This window comes from Arachis hypogaea, chromosome 7 (genome assembly GCF_003086295.3).
Source record: "Arachis hypogaea cultivar Tifrunner chromosome 7, arahy.Tifrunner.gnm2.J5K5, whole genome shotgun sequence".
Taxonomy (NCBI): Eukaryota; Viridiplantae; Streptophyta; class Magnoliopsida; order Fabales; family Fabaceae; genus Arachis; species Arachis hypogaea.
In genome coordinates this window covers 68,497,066-68,516,911 of record NC_092042.1, presented here as the reverse complement: position 1 = coordinate 68,516,911, position 19,846 = coordinate 68,497,066, and the positions used below count along the sequence as shown (strand labels likewise).

The 19,846-nt window shown below is 35.6% G+C and overlaps 1 protein-coding gene across 1 annotated transcript; it reads right to left on the bottom strand.

The window, feature by feature from the left end:
* Positions 1–16,716: 16,716 nt before the first annotated feature.
* Positions 16,717–18,801, bottom strand: LOC112703347 (uncharacterized). Its single transcript, XM_025754765.3, has 2 exons — positions 18,150–18,801; positions 16,717–17,422 (listed from the first exon to the last, which is right to left on the bottom strand). Exons 1-2 carry the CDS (start codon positions 18,604–18,606, stop codon positions 16,890–16,892), a joined length of 990 nt encoding a protein of 329 aa, XP_025610550.1. The 5' UTR covers positions 18,607–18,801; the 3' UTR covers positions 16,717–16,889.
* Positions 18,802–19,846: the final 1,045 nt, after the last annotated feature.

The window sequence follows — 19,846 nt, the reverse complement described above, 5'->3', positions numbered from 1 at the left end:
ATTAGGTATCGGATATGTTTCCACTTGTGAAGAAAAATCTGATGAAGAATACACAAATGAAACTAAAATTTCACCAAGAACTGGTCCGAGTTCAAACCGACCAGGTTTGGGCTATGTTTCGAAAAATGAGGTTGTTTTCAAGAAACCACCATTTTACAACAAAACCTCATATTCGAAAGGCAATAATGTTCAAAAAAATTCTGGTGAAAATACTTTTGCAAAGAGGAATAACTTTAATAAAAATCAGTTTGTTAAAAGAAATGCATCTCCTCCAAAAACCAGAATCTGAAAAGTGGTTGTGGCACAAGCGATTGGGCCATGCAAGTATGTTTCAAATAAACAAACTTGTTAAGAAAGAGTTAGTAAGAGGTCTTCCTTTGATAAAGTTTGACAAAGACATCACTTGTGATGCTTGCCAAATGGGAAAACAAACAAAAAGCTCTTTCAAACCGAAGGAAGACATCTCTACTAAAAGACCACTTGAGTTGCTACACATTGATTTATTTGGTCCAACAAGAACTCAAAGCCTAGGTGGTAAACATTATGGCTTAGTAATTGTGGATGACTACACTAGGTTTGGTTGGGTTTTATTTCTTGCACACAAAAATGAAGCCTTTTCGGCCTTTGAACCTTTTTGCAAGAAAATTCAAAATGAAAAGGATTTGAAAATCTCTTCCATAAGAAGCGATCATGGGACTGAATTTGAAAACAATTTGTTTGAATCCTTTTGTGAGGAATTTGGAATATCTCACAACTTCTCTTGTCCAAGAACACCACAACAAAATGGTGTTGTGGAAAGAAGAAATAGAAGCATACAAGAGATGACAAGAGCCATGCTTTGTGAGAGTAATGTTCCAAAATTCCTTTGGGCTGAAGCGGTTAACACAGCTTGCCACATTTTGAATAGAACAATCATAAGGAAATTTTTGAAGAAAACCCCTTATGAACTTTGGAAAGGCTACCCACCAAACTTAGATTACTTGCACATTTTTGGATGCAAATGTTTTGTTTTAAATAACAAAGAAAATTTGGGAAAATTTGATCCAAAGGCTTATGAGTGCTTGTTTGTAGGATATTCCACAACTAGTAAAGCATATAGGGTTTATCATCAAGATGCTAGAATTATTGAAGAGTCCATACATGTTACATTTTGTGATACTAACTTGGTGCAAAGCATTTTGGAAGATGGTGATGCAGGAAATCAAGCTCAAAAGAATGATGAAGCTGCTCAGAATCATGGTAAAGAAAATTCTGGACAAGCTGAACCAGAAACAGCAAATGCTGAAAATTCAAGAGACAATTCCATTTTGTCTCATGAATCTGAAGGAAATTCTGCAGACAGCAGCATACAGATTCCATTGGTGACCGAATCTGCCTCCAAGTTCACTAGACCTCGTGAATGGAGGTTCTTAAAGAATTATCCTGAGGAATTTGTCATTGGGGACGTCTCTCATGGAGGGCAAACTAGGTCTTCCACTAGAAAGGCAAATGAAGGTTCAAACATTGCCCTTCTTTCACAAATGGAGCCTCAAAACGTCAAGGAAGCCCTTAGTGACCCATCTTGGATTAAGGCTATGGAGGATGAGCTTCTTGAGTTTGAAAAGAACCAAGTGTGGACGTTGGTTCCAAGGCCAAGGGGAAAGAAAGTGACCGGCACCAAGTGGATATTCCGGAACAAGTTGGGAGAAGATGGTAGCATTGCAAGGAACAAAGCAAGGCTAGTGGCACAAGGATATGACCAAGAAGAAGGAATCGACTTTGATGAATCCTTTGCCCCTGTTGCCCGAATGGAAGCCATAAGACTTCTCTTGGCTTATGCTGCATTTTGTGGTTTTAAACTATACCAAATGGATGTGAAATGTGCATTTTTGAATGGTGTGATAGATAGAGAAGTTTATGTGGAGCAGCCTCCTGGTTTTGAAAATAAAGAGCATTCTAATCATGTTTTTAAATTGTCTAAAGCTCTCTATGGTTTAAGACAAGCTCCTAGAGCTTGGTATGAGAGACTTAGCTCTTTTCTTTTGAAAAATGGTTTTCAAAGAGGCACCACTGATACAACTCTATTTATCAAGAACTCTAATGATTCTTTTATTTTAGTCCAAATATATGTTGATGACATAATTTTTGGATCAGCAAATGAATCCCTTTGTACTGATTTTGGAAAGCTCATGACAAGCGAATTTGACATGAGTATGATGGGTGAACTTAATTTTTTCCTTGGGCTGCAAATTAAACAAACTGAAAACGGTATTTTCATTCATCAAGAAAAGTATGCCAAGGAATTAGTTAAGAAATTTGGTATGGAAAATGCCAAACCTATGGGAACACCCATGCACCCGAATTCTAAATTAGATAAGGGAGAAAATGAGAAAGATGTTGATGAGACTAGGTATAGAGGAATGATTGGTTCTCTTATGTACTTAACCTCCTCTAGACCAGATATTGTGCAAAGTGTTGGATTGTGTTCTAGGTTCCAATCCAAACCTAAGGAGTCACATCTTTCTGCGGTTAAAAGGATCATTAGATATATTCATGGCACATCCAATTTTGGTCTTTGGTATCCTAAGACTGATGAATTTTCTGTAGTTGGTTATTGTGATGCAGATTTTGCTGGTGACAGAATAGATAGAAGGAGTACTTCTGGTTTATGTTGCTTCCTGGGAAAGTCCTTAAATGTTTGGTCAAGTAAGAAGCAACCAACGGTGGCATTATCCACTGCAGAGGCTGAGTATATAGCTGCTTCTTCTTGTTGTTCTCAGCTTTTATGGTTAAAAACACAACTTGCTGATTACAAGTTAAATGCTGAAAATATTCCCTTATTGTGTGATAATATGAGTGCCATCAATATTTCTAAAAATCCAGTTTTGCACTCTAGGACTAAGCATATTGAAGTGAAATTTCACTCAATAAGAGAACATGTCCAAAAGGGGATATTTGCATTCAATTTGTTAAATCAGAAGAGCAATTAGCAGATATTTTTACTAAACCATTAGCTGAGGATAGATTCTGCATGCTTAGGACTTGTCTAGGAATTTTGAGTTATAATTCTTTATTTGAAAAGTGCTGATGTGTTTGCTGGAGAATTTTGTCTCATAAACAGGTATGAGACAATTCTGGGCAGATGATGAATGTTTCCTTCAAAACAGCGTGTTCTGGGCTTATTGCAAGTGAAAAATCAATCTGGGCCAACATCAATTCAGATCTGGGTAGTCCTATATGTTTCATGAATTCAAACCACATCTGGGCCCAATGTGAATGTTACATTCTTATGTGTTTAAGTTTTCATTAAAATTTTTTTTTTTGCCGGAAAGTTTTTTTTGGCAACCTTAATTTTTTGACTTTGGTCCAAAAGGAGTTTCAATTTAATGCTAATTGTCTTTCAAATTTTAAAAATTAATTTTTGAAAATCAAATAAAATCCTTTTCTTTATGATGTCATGTCTTGTCACGTCTTTTCAAATGGTGATGCAGTTGCATGGTTTTGGAAATTTGCTTTTGGGTACGGTTACCAACACTCCCTCTCTTCCCTCCATAACTTCTCCTCAACCCTTCGGTTTCTTTCCTCTCACACCACTATCTCTCTTTCATCAACGGCATCATTTTAACCAAAATGAGGAAGAAAGTCATTGCAAAAAGGGCTCCTCGTGAGAAGATTTACAAACCACCCACAAAGCCTTCCACTCGCTCTCAAGACCGAACCTTTACCCCTTCTCCTTCTCCTCCTACCTCTCCTCCTCGCTGTGACCCCTATAGATTCAAATCTGCCATGAATAATGATTTTTATGAGGGAGTCATCCAGTATCGTACCCTATGCTCTTCATTTCACGCTGATCTGCCATCTTTGAAAAGAAAAGGTTTTCCTTTTGTTGACAACTTAATTTTTCTGGACTGGAATCACCTTTTTGACATCAAAAAACCTGTTTATCCATTGTTGGTCAAAGAGTTTTATGCAAACATGACTTATCATGAAGGCACTGCTCATTCGTATGTCAAGGGCCGAGATATCATTTTAAACAATGAGACCATCAGTGAAGCTTTGAAGTATACTGATGTTGGGCCTTGTGCATACACGTCAGTTAAGTGGGATGAAGGAGTTGGTGTTTCATACAATGATGCCCCTGGCTAGTATTTGTGAACATGTTTCCTTAATAGATGGCATTACACCCACACACAAAGCCCTAGGATATGAACGTGCTCAGTTGCACCGAATGGTCAACCACATTATACTTCCTCAAAGTGGTTCATATCAAAGGGTTTCATACACTGACACTCTTGTTTTATATGCCATTCTCACCAAAACTGAAATTTCTTTTGCATATTTGATGGTTAGATACATGTTTGATTCTGTTAGAAGTGAAAAGGACAAAGCTCTTCCTTATGGCATGTTTCTAACTTGTATTTTTGAGTATTTTGGTGTTGACTTGACCAATGAGAAATATGAAAATAGACATTCATATCTAAAGGGAGGTGGTTCAGTGAAACAGAATAAAGGACCCACTAGATCTGAAAGAGTTGTCCTAGATGATGAAGATGATGATTTTGTCCCTGAGGATTCTCCTGCTCCTTCCACTGAGGGAACATCCATCTCCACTGGAAAGAAATCAACTCTGCTAAATGTGGTTAAGGATGTTGCTCAAGAATTTGTCTCCCAATCAAATCACTTTATTGCCATGAGCAAGGAGCAAAGGAAATTAGCTAGCAAGCATGAGAACTTCCTGAAGAAATCACGGGATAGGGTGGCTGTGCTCATGACCTTCATTGATAACCTTCAAAATGATGACGACATTGCCACCGATGGTGAAGAGGAAGCTGCTTCGGAGGGGGATGGTTCTGATGCCTAAGATTTGTCTCATGAAGACTGCTGCTGCTGCTCTATTTTTGTCTCATGATTTCTTCTTCTTTTGCTACTTTTGAACTATTTCATTTTGGATGACTGTAACAACTCTTAATATTGGTGCACTTTAGACAGCTTAATTAGTACTTTGGTCTGTGCTCTAACTCTTTTCTGCAGGATACAAGACTTTGTTTTTGTTGCTTTTATCCGCCCTTGATGACAAAAGGGGGAGTAAAATTAGCAATAGGATAGGATAGGATAGTAGATCCTAGTACCTCTTACTTATTCTTGCTGCATTAATACTTGTTTTCACATGCTGAATTTGTTTGCTGATAATAGCTTGATGTTGGGCTGATTATGTGATGTTGCTCATTTGATATCCCTTGTACAAGATATATTGTACATAACTCTTTATCGTGCTTTATTTAAGAACAATGTGAAACAGGGATAAAGAGGAAAGCATAGATTCAGGGGGAGCTACTGTTGAAAAGGATAGGGGGAGCAACATAAAATCAAAGGGAGTTTTCTAAACCTAACTCAAACTTATTTCCTTTTTGATTATTGCTTAAATCATGTTTGTCATCAAGGGGGAGATTGTTGAGTTAAGAAATTAACTAAATTAATTAATGATGACAAACATTATTTTTTAGCAAAATAAATAATTAGTGTTGATTAATTATATCTACTTATTAACTAATTGTTTATTGTTGCAGGCCAAATGTTAATAGCCCAAATGGAATAAAAGGCATTTAGCAAAGAATATTGGGTTGAAAGCAAAATAAAGAGCCCAAGCAAAAGCAAAGGAAGAAACCAAAGAAATTAAATCGGGCCATGCATACTAATACCCGATCCAAGCCCGAACTGGTTTCAGAATTGAAATTCCCTCTCTCTTGCTTAACTAAAAGCAACGTTCTTCTTCCTTCTAATCAAGTCACATCAAGATTTCAGAAAAAGCAAGAAAGAGAAAGAGAAGAAAAGCTTCTTCCATAAGCCATTAACCAACGAAGCAAGAGAGAGAGAGTTGAAGCTTGAAGCACAGAAGCTAAAACAGAAATCCCAAGCTAAATCAAGCTTAAGAAAGGTAAACCATATCATCTTGCATGCATCAGATCTTCATCCTTTCTTCCCTACTCTCTGCTCTATCTGAAAATGGCTTTGAAGGGAAAGTTGTTCTCTACCCTATTCTGCTGTGTATCTACGGTCTTAATCAAAACTTGGGGACCAAGTTGGTGTTCAAGGGTTCAGATTCGGTTGACCATTGGAAAATAAGTTCGGTTACTTCTTCATGGCTTTCGGTCAAGTTGAAAACGTCAGAAGGAAAGGTTCTACTTTGATGATTGAGAAGAAAAAGTGAGCTGGTGGGTTGGTGAAGCTCAAGGCTCAAGATGTTGACCTTGGAAGAAGAACCAAGGAACATGCAAGGAGATAAAAAGAAGCTTGCTGTTCATTCTAAGGCAAGGAGAGAAAACCAGTGAACCTGAGGTGTTTGTTCTGAGAGAGCACTTTGAAGAAGTTCAACTAACTGGACAGTGTAACCTAATCAAAGGTGCATTCCGCCAGTATGAAGAACTGAATCAGAGGCTTGCTAATCTGGTTTTTCGCATAGCACAAAGGCTGTTGATGAAGTCAATCTCCTTCATGTTTTACTGATTGTAATGTACTTTTCTAAGCTTATCTTTCTGTAATTTCTTGAGAGAAAAGGCATTGTGAGAAAGCTTGAGAAAAAAGCCATGAGTGGAAAAAGGCTGAGAGATACACTTGAGAGAAAAGCCTAGAGTTATTTTCTGATTTCTTTAGGTTGGTTAAGTGTCTTGTATCTTGTACCTGAAAGGTATCCCTTTCTTAGTTGGGTTAGCACTAAGAGGTATAGTTAGGTATTAGCATAGCCAATGTCAAGTTAGGTTAGAACTTGAGTATGAAAGGATTGGGTCAATCCTGTGTTATTGGTGTATGTAATACTGTTAACTATAGTGAAATTCTTCCATAGTTGTGGAGGAGACTGGATGTAGGTTGCATAGCACAAGGCAACCGAACCAGGATACTTGCTGGTGTTAGCTTTTCTATTCTCTGCTGTGTTCTGTTTTCTGATATTCATGAGACAAAAATAAATTGTCTCATAAATTTCCGCTGCTGAGTTCAAACAGAATCAGAATTGCAAATTTGTTTTTAAAAGGGTAATAACAACAACTTAAAAGGAAGGCATAGATTCAACCCCCCTTCTCTAAGCCTACCACAACCTTCAATATCAAAAGCAGAAAAATTAGAGATACTAAATATAAGTGAACTATCATACCTACCAACAAAGTTATACTTGTTGGAATTGTCTTTGGTAATCCCCAACACTCGGAATGGACCATTTTCTTTAGTAACAAGTGTTGTTTTACTGTGAATAAGAAGCTCTTCTTCCCTCTAACAAATTCAAACCCAATCTCTGGGTTCAAATACTATGGTTTGATGGCTCTTCTCTATCCACTGCATTATGGCAATGTTCTTCATGTGTGCAAGTTTAATCTTTCCAACCATATTTTCACCATCTAAAGTAACACCATTACACAAGGGTAAAAATAAGAGTTTCAAAATAGTTAAAGACTGAAAGACATTCAGAGATTCGCAAGGATAACAACCAACAGGAGTTATAAATGTCAGAGTTATGAGGACATTCAGTATCTCACATAGAATTATCCAAAATAGGCTTAACATGCCAGATATGCTCATCTAAACAACTAGCATGAATTAGCACAAACTCCTTGTAAAACGACTCAGTAACGTGTGTGGAATCTTTAATATTTTAACTTATAATTAGAAATGTCATCATATTAAATCTACCCACTGAAAAATTAATGATATGTGTACATTTTCTAATCTTAGGCAATTCAAGTAGAAAATCCATAGAAATATCAATCTAGGTATGAGTAGCAATAAGCAAAGAAATGCACAACATATTCAAGAAAACTTGAGATTCAAATTTCTTAGATGCAATAAAACTAGAATAAATTTCATCTACACTCCTATGTTTAAGAGGCCAATAAAAATATATAGATAACATATCTGAAATTTCTTTTATTCCATTATGGCACATTAAATCAATTTTTTCACAAGCAACACATATAGAACAAAAATAAGATTTAGTTGCATAAAAATTCTTTATATAATCAAATACAAAGAATTTAGGAGTAAGAGTTGTGATTAAATCATACCTCATGGACAATTCATTAGCAATCAAGTTCTCATTATCTTGTCCAATGTGTACAATTAGTTGTCTTTCTTCCTTTTCATCCATATTAATGCCTCCATAATTGATCAGCGAATCAATAAAACCTTGAAAAGTTGACATAAAAATATTAGAAATTTTATGGTTAGATATATGAGAAATTAAAGACTCTTTGGAATTTAATGATACTAATGCACTATTGTCTAAATTAGAACTTTCTAGATCTCTCTCACAAGTGAACAGTGTCTTTGTCGCTTATTGACTCATCTCTCTCACTATTCTCATCTTTTCTCTCAAAACTCTCGCTTTCAATTAAACATTGATCAATTTTACTCAAACACTCACTCTTTTTCTCTGTTTCTTTTCTCTCTTAATTTGTAAATTCCAAACATACCAAGGACCCATTAGAAAAATTCTGCACTTTTGGATCCTCCAAGTACATATCACCCTCTATAGCATACTCAACAAATTCTTCTGTTGCTGGCTGGGAAGAAAAATAAGAGATAGGCTTAGAAGAACTCTTCTTCCTATGTCGATCTATAATATTCTTTTTTATCTGCTCCAACTTAATGGCAACATTGACTAAATCCTTCATGGTTGTGCAATGGTAATGTTTGACATTATCTGCAATATATTTATTTAGTTCAATAAGAAAGCGTCTCATAAGAACATCAGTACAATTTGTAATATTAGCCTTGGTTCCTAAAGACATAAACTCCTTCTGGTACTCCATTATTAATTTGGAACCTTGTTTCAACTTATGAAGCTGTTTAAGAAACTCATTGTACTATGATGATGGCACAAATAGGTTCCTCGTGATTTTCTTCATCTCCTCCCAAGATTGAATTGGTGGTTTTCCAATCCATCTTGTATTTTTGTCTAACTTAGCCCACCAGACAATGGCATAATCTGAGAATGCTACAGTCGCTAGTCTTACCTTTTTCACTTCAGAGTGATTGTGACACTGAAATAGGAGCTCCACCTTCCATTCCCATTCCAAGTAAGTCTGAGGGTCACTTTTGCCTTTAAATTCTGGAATGCGCAGTCTGATAGATTTGAAGTTACTATCCACATCTTCTGGCTGTCTATGACGACCGGATCTGGGTAAAGTCTCTATCTTACACTCCTTAGAATGATTATGAATAGATTCTTAGCTAGGGGATAAATAATTAATTCTTGAAGCCATATCCTTAAGATGTTGTTCAATCCTTTTTAGTACGTCAGTGATTGCATTGACACGGAAAGTCAGTTGTGGATCGGGAGTTGCTTCGTCATTAGTCATCACAGAAGAACCTGTGAAAGAAAAGACCTTTCAACACTTTTCTCATGTGTATCATTCGGAGTAGGACACTCATGTTTACACTCAATATATGGCTTTTACCCTCTGTTGAGGTCTAAAAGATGGAGAAAAGATGCAACAGAAAAGACACAATGGAAATATAAAAAGATAGATAAGGTTTTTTTTTCTTTTAGAACTCTAAAAAATCTGTTCTTAGCAACCTAGGTCACTGGAAGAGACTCCCTACTAGATCTTCAAAGAACCTGTCCTTGACAACCTAGATCAGAGGGATGAAAAGTAAAAGAGACTAGCACACAGAATCATTTTTGTGTTGGACCTTCAATCTTCTTCATGAAACAACTGAAGTAAATCACTTCCCTCACTTAGTCACACTATAAAAAAGTGCATAAAGCAACTGAAAGGCTCATTCATCAAAAGTTGTGTAAATTGTCTCACTAAAGTTTAAATAGGCTCCTAATAAACTAACTAAAAAAAAAAGACAAGATAACTTAATTTAAATCTCCTAAAGATAAGATAACTAATTTAAATCAGATTTGATCTTGTTGGATTAGATCAGATTTAATTTAAATTTTAAAAACCTAAAGATATGATAACTAATTTAAATCAAATTTAATCTTATTAGATTATATCAGATTTGATTTAAATTTAAAATCCCTAAAAATACGACTAAGCAAATTAGAAGTAAATTAAATCTTCCAACAAACTCTAACAATAAAATAAATTAAAATAAATTCCTACAAAACTCGAAAATTAATAATTCCTGCTGAATTTGAAAAACATTATTGGGCTTCTCGCTGTTATGTCTTAGCCCAATGGGCCATATCAGTTGTCGCCATTTCAGCACCACTGCTTTGATACCAGATGATAAGAAATTAGAATGAAGGATAAGGGACAAGAAAAAAGATGGAGAAAAGACACAACCGAAAAGACACAGTAGAAACATAAATGATAGATAAGGGTTTCATACAAGACCTCTAAAAAATCTGTTCTTAACAACCTAGGTCAACGGAAGAGATTCCCTACTGGACATTCAAAAAACTGGTCCTTGACAACCTAGATCAGAGGTATGGAAAATGAAAGAAGTTAGCACACATAATTATCTTAGTGTTGGATCCTTCAATCTTCTTCATGCAACAAGCAAAGCAAATCACTCACCTCACTTAATCACACTAAAAAAATGTGCATAAAGCAGTTAAAAATTCTATTCATCAAAAGTTGTGTAAAATGTCGCACCAAAGGTGTTTAAATAGGCCCCTAACAAACTAGACAAAAGATAAGATAAGATAAGTTAATTTAAATCAAATTTGGTCTTATTGGATTATATTAGATTTGATTTAAATTTTAATATCCTAAAGATATGATAACTAATTTAAATTTAAAATTCCTAAAAATACTACTAAGCAAATCAGAAGTAAATCAAATCTTCCAACAAACTCTAATAGCAAAACAAACTATAAAAATTTGAAAATTAATAATAAATCATGCTTCCCAATGAATTTGAAAAATATTATTGGGTTTCTTGTCGTCCTGACTTAACCCAATGGGTCTTATGAGTTGTCGCCATTTCAACATCACTATTTTTGAGATCAACTCTTGGTCTCCTTAATGTCCAAGACCGCCATAGTATAATTCTACTAGCATTCAGATCCTTGAATATGACAAGATTACCATTTTGTCCCTTGTCTCTAAAATGACAAAAATTCCCTTCTGATCACGTATCATCTGGAGTAGGACCCGATAATATTCCAATTTTAGTTTGGAAGTGCCTTAGAGAGAAAAACATCAGTTGGTTAACCAAGCTTTTTAATGAGATTTTAAGATCAAAGAAAATTCCAAATGGGTAGAGAAAGAGCATCTTGGTATCTATCTACAAGAATAAAAGGGATATACAGAGCTGTGAAAACTATAGAGGGATCTAGCTCATGAGTCATACCATGAACTTACTGGAAAGGGTGATAGAACGGAGACTGAGACAAGAGACACAAGTAACAGAAAACCAATTTGGTTTTATGCCAGACAAATCTTCCACTGAAGATACATACCTGTTAAGAAGAATGATGGAGAAGTATCGTAGTTATAAAAGGGATCTACATATTGTGTTTATTGATATGGAAAAAAGTGTAAGATAGGGTGCCAAGGGAGGTCTTATGGAAGGTTTTGGAAAGGAAGAGAGTAAGGAGCGCATATATTCATGCAATTAAAGACATGTTTGATAGGGCTACAACTAGTGTGAAGACTCAAGGTGGTGTGGCAGAAAAATTTTATATTGGGTTACGATTACATCAGAGATCATCCTTAATTCTATATCTATTCAAATTTGTCTTGGAAGTACTCACAGAGCCTGTGCCATGGTGCATGTTTTTTGCCGATGATATCGTCTTTCTGGGAGAGTCAAGGAAAGAACGAAATAAGAAGTTAGATTCATGGAGGGAAGCTCTAGAAGTGTATGGTTTGCACAGAAGCCATAGCAAGATAGAATATATGGAATGTAAGTTCGGTCTCCAAAAGGGAAACCCTAATACAGGGTGATGATTGGAGAAAATATCCTAGGAAAAGTTAAAAATTTTAAGTATCTTGGGTGCATCATACATGATAATAGAGAGATTGAACAGGACGTAAATCATAGGATCCAAGCAGGTTGGTCAAAATAGCGTAGTGCATCTGGTTTATATGTGACAAAAAAGTGCCTTTAAAACTTAATGGTAAATTCTATCATACTGCTATTAGACCGGCTATGCTTATGGTTGATGACTTGCATCATCTACCTATTTTCTCATCATAAAGGACCATGGAATTGATAAATTCTTACTGATTCAATGCATTATTAAGAGCTATATCATGACTTAGTAGAACATTACTTTGAAATGAGTTCTTGCATGCATTTCAGGAGAAAAGAGTAGCAAAAGAAGAAGAAAGCAAGCAAAGAAGACCGGGCGCATGTATGGACATGCCACTTTGAACAAGTGAGGCTGGCATGCCAATGGGCGTGCCTAGGTGTGGCACTCCAAGAAACCCTGATATAGGCGTGCGTGGGCGTGGCATGCTAGGCTTACAAATCAGAGAGAAGTGTTGGTGCAGTATCGAGGGCGTGTCCATCGGTGCGCTCGAAGGCGTGCCACGCCAAGTCTTACAACGGGCGTGTATGTTGGCATGCCTGGGCGTGTGATGAGCGGATAATTTATACGCTTTTTGGCATTGTTTTTAGGTAGTTTTTAGTAGGATCTAACTACTTTTTGGGATGTTTTTATTAGTTTTTATGCAAAATTCACATTTCTGGACTTTACTATGAGTTTGTGTGTTTTTCTGTGATTTCAGGTATTTTCTGGCTAAAATTGAGGGAGCTGAGCAAAAATCTTATTCAGAGGCTGACAAAGGACTGCAGATGTTGTTGGATTCTGACCTCTCTGCACTCAAAGTGGATTTTCTGCAGCTAGAGAACTCAAAATGGCGCGCTCTCAATTGCGTTGGAAAGTAGACATCCAGGGATTTCCAGCAATATATAATAGCATATACTTTGCTCGAGTTTTGACGACGCAAACTGGCATTCAAACGCCGCTTTTCTGCCTTATTCTGAAGTCAAAACGCCAAAGCTGGCATAAAAGTTGAAGTTAAATGCCCAAACTGGCACCAAAGCTGGTGTTTAACTCCAAGAGAAGTCTCTACACATGTAAAGCTCAATGCTCAGCCCAAGCACACACCAAGTGGGCCCGGAAGTGGATTTCTACATTATTTACCTATTTCTGTAAACCCTAGTAGCTAGTTTCATTATAAATAGGACCTCTTACTATTGTATTTTGATCTTCGGATCGGTCTTTTTCCCTATTTTTGAATTCATATGCTATTTGGGGAGGCTGGCCATTCGGCCATGCCTAGACCTTGTTCTTATGTATTTTCAATGGTGGAGTTTCTACACACCATAGATTAAGGTGTGGAGCTCTGCTGTTCCTCGAGTATTAATACAAATAACTATTGTTCTTCTATTCAATTCATGCTTATTCTTATTCTAAGATATTCGTTGCACTTCAACATGATGAATGTGATGATCCGTGACACTCATCATCATTCTCACCTATGAATGCGTGACTGACAACCACTTCCGTTCTACCTTAGAACGAGTGTGTATCTCTTAGCCTCCATTCCGAAAGATCGTAGTCTTCATGGTATAAGCTAGAATTATTGGCGGCCATTCCTGAGATTTGAAAAGTCTAAACCTTTTCTATGGTATTCCGAGTAGGATCTGGGAAGGGATGACTGTGATGAGCTTCAAACTCGCGAGTGTTGGGCGTAGTGACAGATGCAAAAAGATTACGGGATTCTATTCCAACATGATCGAGAACCGCCAGATGATTAACCGTGCGGTGACAGCGCATTTGGACCATTTTCACCGAGAAGACGGGAGGTAGCCATTGACGTCGGTGAAACCTGAACATACAGCTTGCCATAGAAAGGAGTATGAAGGATTGGATGAAGGCAATAGGAAAACAGAGATTCAAAAGGAGCAAAGCATCTCCATACACTTATCTGAAATTTTCACCAATGAATTACATAAGTATCTCTATCTTTACTTTATGTTTTATTTATCTTTTAATTATGAAAACTCTATCACCCATTTGAATCTGCCTGACTGAGATTTACAAGGTGACCATAGCTTACTTCAAGCCAACAATCTCCGTGGGATCGACCCTTACTCACGTAAGGTATTACTTGGACGACCCAATGCACTTGCTGGTTAGTTGTGCGGAGTTGTGACGAAGTGTGATTCACGTTTGAGAGCACCAAGTCTATTGGCACCATTGTGATGATCACAATTTCGTGCACCAAGTTTTTGGAGGCACAAGTGGGCCAGCTGAGTAAAAGGGTCACTGAAACTCCTCCCAGCACTCTGCCAAGCAATACAAAAGAGAATCCCAAAGAAGAGTGCAAGGCCATTGACGTAATCAAAATGGCCGAATCTGGGAAGGAGGAGGAGGACGTGAATCCCAATGAGAAAGACCTCAGGAAACGTCCAGTGGTCAGTAAGGAATACCCTGATGAGGAACCAAAGGGATCTGAGGCTCATACAGAGACCACAGAGATTCTCTTGGATCTCTTTTTACCATTCATGAGATCTGATGACTATTCATCTTCTGAAGAAGATGAAGACATGGTTGAAGGGCAAGTTGCCCAATATTTAGGAACAATCATGAAGCTGAATGCCAAATTATTTGGTAATGAGACTTGGGAAGGTGAACCTCCCTTACTCACCAATGAAGTGAATACATTGGTTCAGCAAAATTTACCTAAAAAAATAGGATCCTGGTAAATTCTTAATACCATGTACCATAGGCACCATGACCTTTGAAAAAGCTCTGTGTGACCTGGGGTCAGGGATAAACATGATGCCACTCTCTGTAATGGAGTAAAATTTAAAAAGCAACAACCTAAGCAAACAATAATTTATAATTTATAAATAAAATTTTAAAAATTTCTAGTGACGACACCTAAGCAAATAAATTCTCAAACTCAACATATGAGCGCCACGTCAGCTCCCCATTTGTATTACTATAAAGATTTCTAATTTCTAATCAGGTCCTTCAATAAGTAGGGGTGATAAAAACGGGTCGAACTCGCTAAAAAGAGCAGGTCGGGCTATGATTTGGAACCCACCAAATTCGCAGGTTTGGCGAGGCTGGTGGGCCAGCCCCCCGGCCAAAGATTTTTATTTATTTTTTATTAAATAAAAGAGTGAATAATGCTGCAAAATTAATAATTATATAATTTTCAAACACTTTTTTTGTTTTATTCTTCTTTTTAGTTATTAACTTTATTTATTTTATTTTATATTTTCAGATATATGCTTAAATTATGTGACTTATTTTTTTAAAATAACGACGGTTCCATGATAAATATTATTTTAAACAATTTTATTGAAGTTAAAAATTAAAAAAGAATAATAAAAATAATTATATTGTAATTTGACTATTTTTTATTTATATTTAATTTTTTAATTATTATTTTTTATTAATTTTAATAAATTTTATTTAAAAAAAGTTAAGTGAACTAATTTGCCGGCCCGTCAATCCACCATAAAGCGGGACGAACTAACATTTTGAATCATCTTAATTAGCGAAGCGGGTCAACCCATCTCGTTTTGTGACACAAAATAAGATGAGATAAGGCAGATCGGCCTGCTTTGCCACTCTTACTAGTACTTATTGTCAATAAGCACTAACTCGACCTTGAATGCTGATGCTTGACTTATCTTCTTTGTCAATTTCATCTTCTATACACATTTCTATTTCCATACATTGTGATATTGTTTTCTGTTTCTGCTGCTAATTCACTGCTACATTGCGTTAAACTTCCTCTTATATTGTACCACTTTACTTATTCTACTCATCAATATATATCATTCAGTACTTCACCCTTACATATAAACCCGTATTATAAAGAATGTTATGGTCTAATAATTGGAAAAATATAGTAGAAAGACAACAAAGATTTACTTGATACGATAAACTTTTAAATTAAAATTTTTTACGGTGATATTAATTTGTGTTTTTATTTTTAATTTGTTACATCAATATTTTAGTTTAGAATTTAGTTAGTATAAAAAAAATTTTAAATTAATATTTTAATAAATATATAACAAATATATTAAAATAAATATCGAATTAGAATGTGACACATTAAAAAGGATAACTTACATTCTAATACTTTACACTAATATGCTCTGTTTCCAAAATAGTTACCTCTAATTATTATGTCCAGTAAGGATTTTAATATTTTCAACTGGTTTATGGCTAAATAATATTGCCTACCTAGTTAAATTGAAATGTTAATGCACCCACTAGTACTTACGCACGAGTTTTTACAACAATCATTACTTTGTTAAGCACCTATGTTGAAAACTTCACATAGAATCTTTAAAGAAGAAAATTTCAATACATAAGAGTGTACATAACCGTGTATTTTGTGACAGGAAGACTGCATATATACGTTTTAAATTAGTTGTGATTCTGTCCGTTCTAATAGGGAGGGAAGCTATGAATTCTGTAAGTTATGGGCTTCTGGCTAACTGAGCCATGAGAGTGTACTAGATAACTGTTTGTAAGTATTCTCAAAAGTATTATTATATATTGTTGAAGAGTGCTTTAAGTAAAAATATCTAATGACCCTAAGTATTTGGCTTATTTACCTTAATTACTTTACTTGCAGGATATTTTCCAAACCAGTTGGATTTGAAAATAAATTTTGAGCGTGACCAGCTAACTTATTTCTGTTAGGAATTTGCATTGAAAATGTTACCAGTTTAACATATGTAGGAGAAGGATTATGGGAACCAAAAAGAAAACATATACAGGAGAAAGTATGAGAAAGGGAAGAAACAAAATAGAAAAAAATAAATAAAATACATTATAAAAATAAAGGGAAACTTCATGAAGAAACTGAAGTAGCCATGAATAAAATCCAACTCCTATGGCATAGCCATACAGCACAATATCAATTGAATTGTACCAAAAACAAAATATCACAATATAATTACAGAATCAACTTTATTTTTACTCAAAAAAGTGGATCAGTTACTATGGCAATGGTAGGATCTCCAAGGCTTGAAGAAACATCAAATCTTGACATTGCATCATCACCAAACATTACAGCACCAGCTGCTAATGCCCCGGCACCTGCCCCAATTGCAAACCCTGGAGGTCCCCTCGGCCTATTAGGTGCAGCCGCATATGACGACGAAGATGGCATATTAATGTAACTAGGTCCGAATCCATCACTACTCGGGTAAAAACTCGGAGCATAGCCAACTTTTGAAGGCGGAGGAGGCATCGGCGGCGGAGGTCCTCTAGCTGGTTGATAATAGCTTGGTCCAGCAGATGCAGTGTAGCTTGGTCCAACCCCATATGGGTTGGAATAGTTTGAAGGAAATGGCACTTGTTGTGCATAAGGAGCATTAGTTTGTTCTTGTTTATATGATCCATTGAATGATTGAGGAATAGGTTGTTGTGGATAGCCTTGCCCAAATCCACCATGAGTGACCAAGTGTGGCTTATTACCATGATCTTGGAGCACTATTCCATCATCATTACCTAGAATAAAAAACCCAAAAACCTCGTTCAAACCACATTATTATGTTTCCAAATATGAGGTAAACTTGAATAAAAGTTGTCAATAAATCTACTCAAAAATAAATTAAATTCCATTGTAATTATTAACATACTAAATGCATTTAGTTTTAAATGTATTAAAATATCAAAAGTAATAGATATTTCGGAATGAAGTGAGTATTATTTTTCAATTCAATTAAGCCTTGCAAAACAATGCAGATAGAGGTTGAATTCTGATGTTTCTTTATCTGCATTGTTAGACAAATCAATCCTGTCTATGGTTGTGTCTCTACTGAGTACTAAGCCTCCATTTGGTTTGTGTCACAAACACATAGACACAGAAGTCTTTGGTAACACTATGACAAAATGAGAGATACAATAGGACTCAAATACACTTTTTTTTATTGTGCATCTCAAAAAGAAAGACACATGTCTAAAAAGTTCAGCAACTTTCTTCACCAAAACTGACTTCAAGGTGCTATAGACTTACGAGTTATGAGAAACTATTGGGGCAGTTAACACCTTAGAAGAGAAGGTGATATATCTGACCCGTGATTCAAGCATGCAAAAAGATTCGTTCATTATCACTCATCCTCCATTAAAACTTTATTCCTAAGGTGTTAATTTTTGTAAATCATTTTCAAGTAAAACAACATAACACTCAGTTCACCCTTCAAATACTACTAAATAGTGAAGAATAAACACACACCTAAATGAGGAATTGGCTCTTTTTTCTCCTCAGAAACACGAACCGAGACATCAATGAAACCTCTGGGCTTGTTCGATTTCTTCCCTCTCAACTGGTAGCTACCCACTTCTTCTTCAGAACTTTTCTTCTTCTCATTGACATGCTTTGCGAGAAACTCCTTGAGCAAAACCGTTGTTGAACCATGAAGCTTCTCGGTGAGGAAAATGGGGTCCCTGCTATAAACCTCAACACTAAGTGCAAGTTCTTGAAAACATGCTTCGGAATCTGTATCAACCTGAAAAGAAAACTTGGTTCTCCAAAGAGGATTAGAGTTTCCAGAAGAATCGATTTTTGTGCAGTACTTGTTGTTTGGGTCAACCCAACCGACAGCGTACCATTGGCGCTTCCACAGTGAGGGTGTCGAACCTCGAACCCCACGAGCTGATATTAGGCATATCTCCACCCAGATTTTCGCCATTGATGGATTTTCAGCTCAAGAAAGTTTTAGTGTGAACTTGAAGGGGCTACTTTACTTTGGTTGCGCGCAAAAGAGGATCATGTGGCACCAATAATAATGAAATATGTGCTATTGTACACTGGATTCCGTATTAATTAATGAAAATGCATCTTTTTATTTATTTATTTTTTTTGGTAAACTACCAATTTGTTATCCAACAAATTCAATTGCTGATTAAAAAGTATTTGAAAGATATTATTGATAGAATAATTCTTTAATGATTTAACAATATAACAAAAAATTAATAAATATTATATTTTTTGTAGGCAATAAAAAAATTTTATATTTAGCAAATCACTTATTTGTTAAATTTAAATTTTTTTAATAATATTTGAATAAATATTTAGGACGTATAAAAAAATTTTAAATAAAATTTAATTTCTAGATTTTTTTATATTTTCTTAAAAATATAGTCATTTACAATAAAAAATTAAGAAAAATCACTTGATAAAAAATTATCAAATTTTAAGAATGAAAATATCTTATTTTTTAATAATGATTGTAAAAATTTATATCAAAATTTCATCTCTAAAGTCATTTTTAAAATATATATTTAATATCTAATTTTTTGTGTATTAATCTTTTGAGAGTTTATTTGGAGTTAAGTCTCAAAGTGATTCCTGAACTTGCACCCGAGTTTCAAAGTGATTTACGAAGTTAATAATTACTCAAATTCGTCCCTGAAATTGTTCTTCGAGACTCATAGTAGTCTCTAAAATATGTTTTCGTCCCCGAAATTGTTCTCCGGGACTCATAGTAGTCTCTAAAATAATTTCCATCCATCCTTGCCATTAGAAATTGACTAAAACGACGTTGTTTTATATTTTAAAAAAATAACCCTCCCCCTTTCCCTGGTTGTTTTATATTTAAAAAAAATACCCCACCCTTTTACACTTCTCCTTTCCCTTCCTCTTCTACGCTCCCCTTCCCCATTTCCAGTTCCCTTCTCTTTTTCCTTTTCATACTCCCTTTCCCCTTTCCCAACCCTTTCTCAGTTCCCCTTCCCCTTCCTCTATCCCTTTCACACTCCCCTTTTTCTTTTTCATTCTCATTTTTCCTTTTTTCTCTCTTTCACCGGTCCCTTTTTTCTTTCCCAATTTTTTTCTTCTTTTCCTTCCACGCTCCCCTTCTCCTTTCCCAATTCATCCCCAATTATTCTTTTCTTTTTTCTCGCAGAAGAAACAAAATAATAATTTGTTAA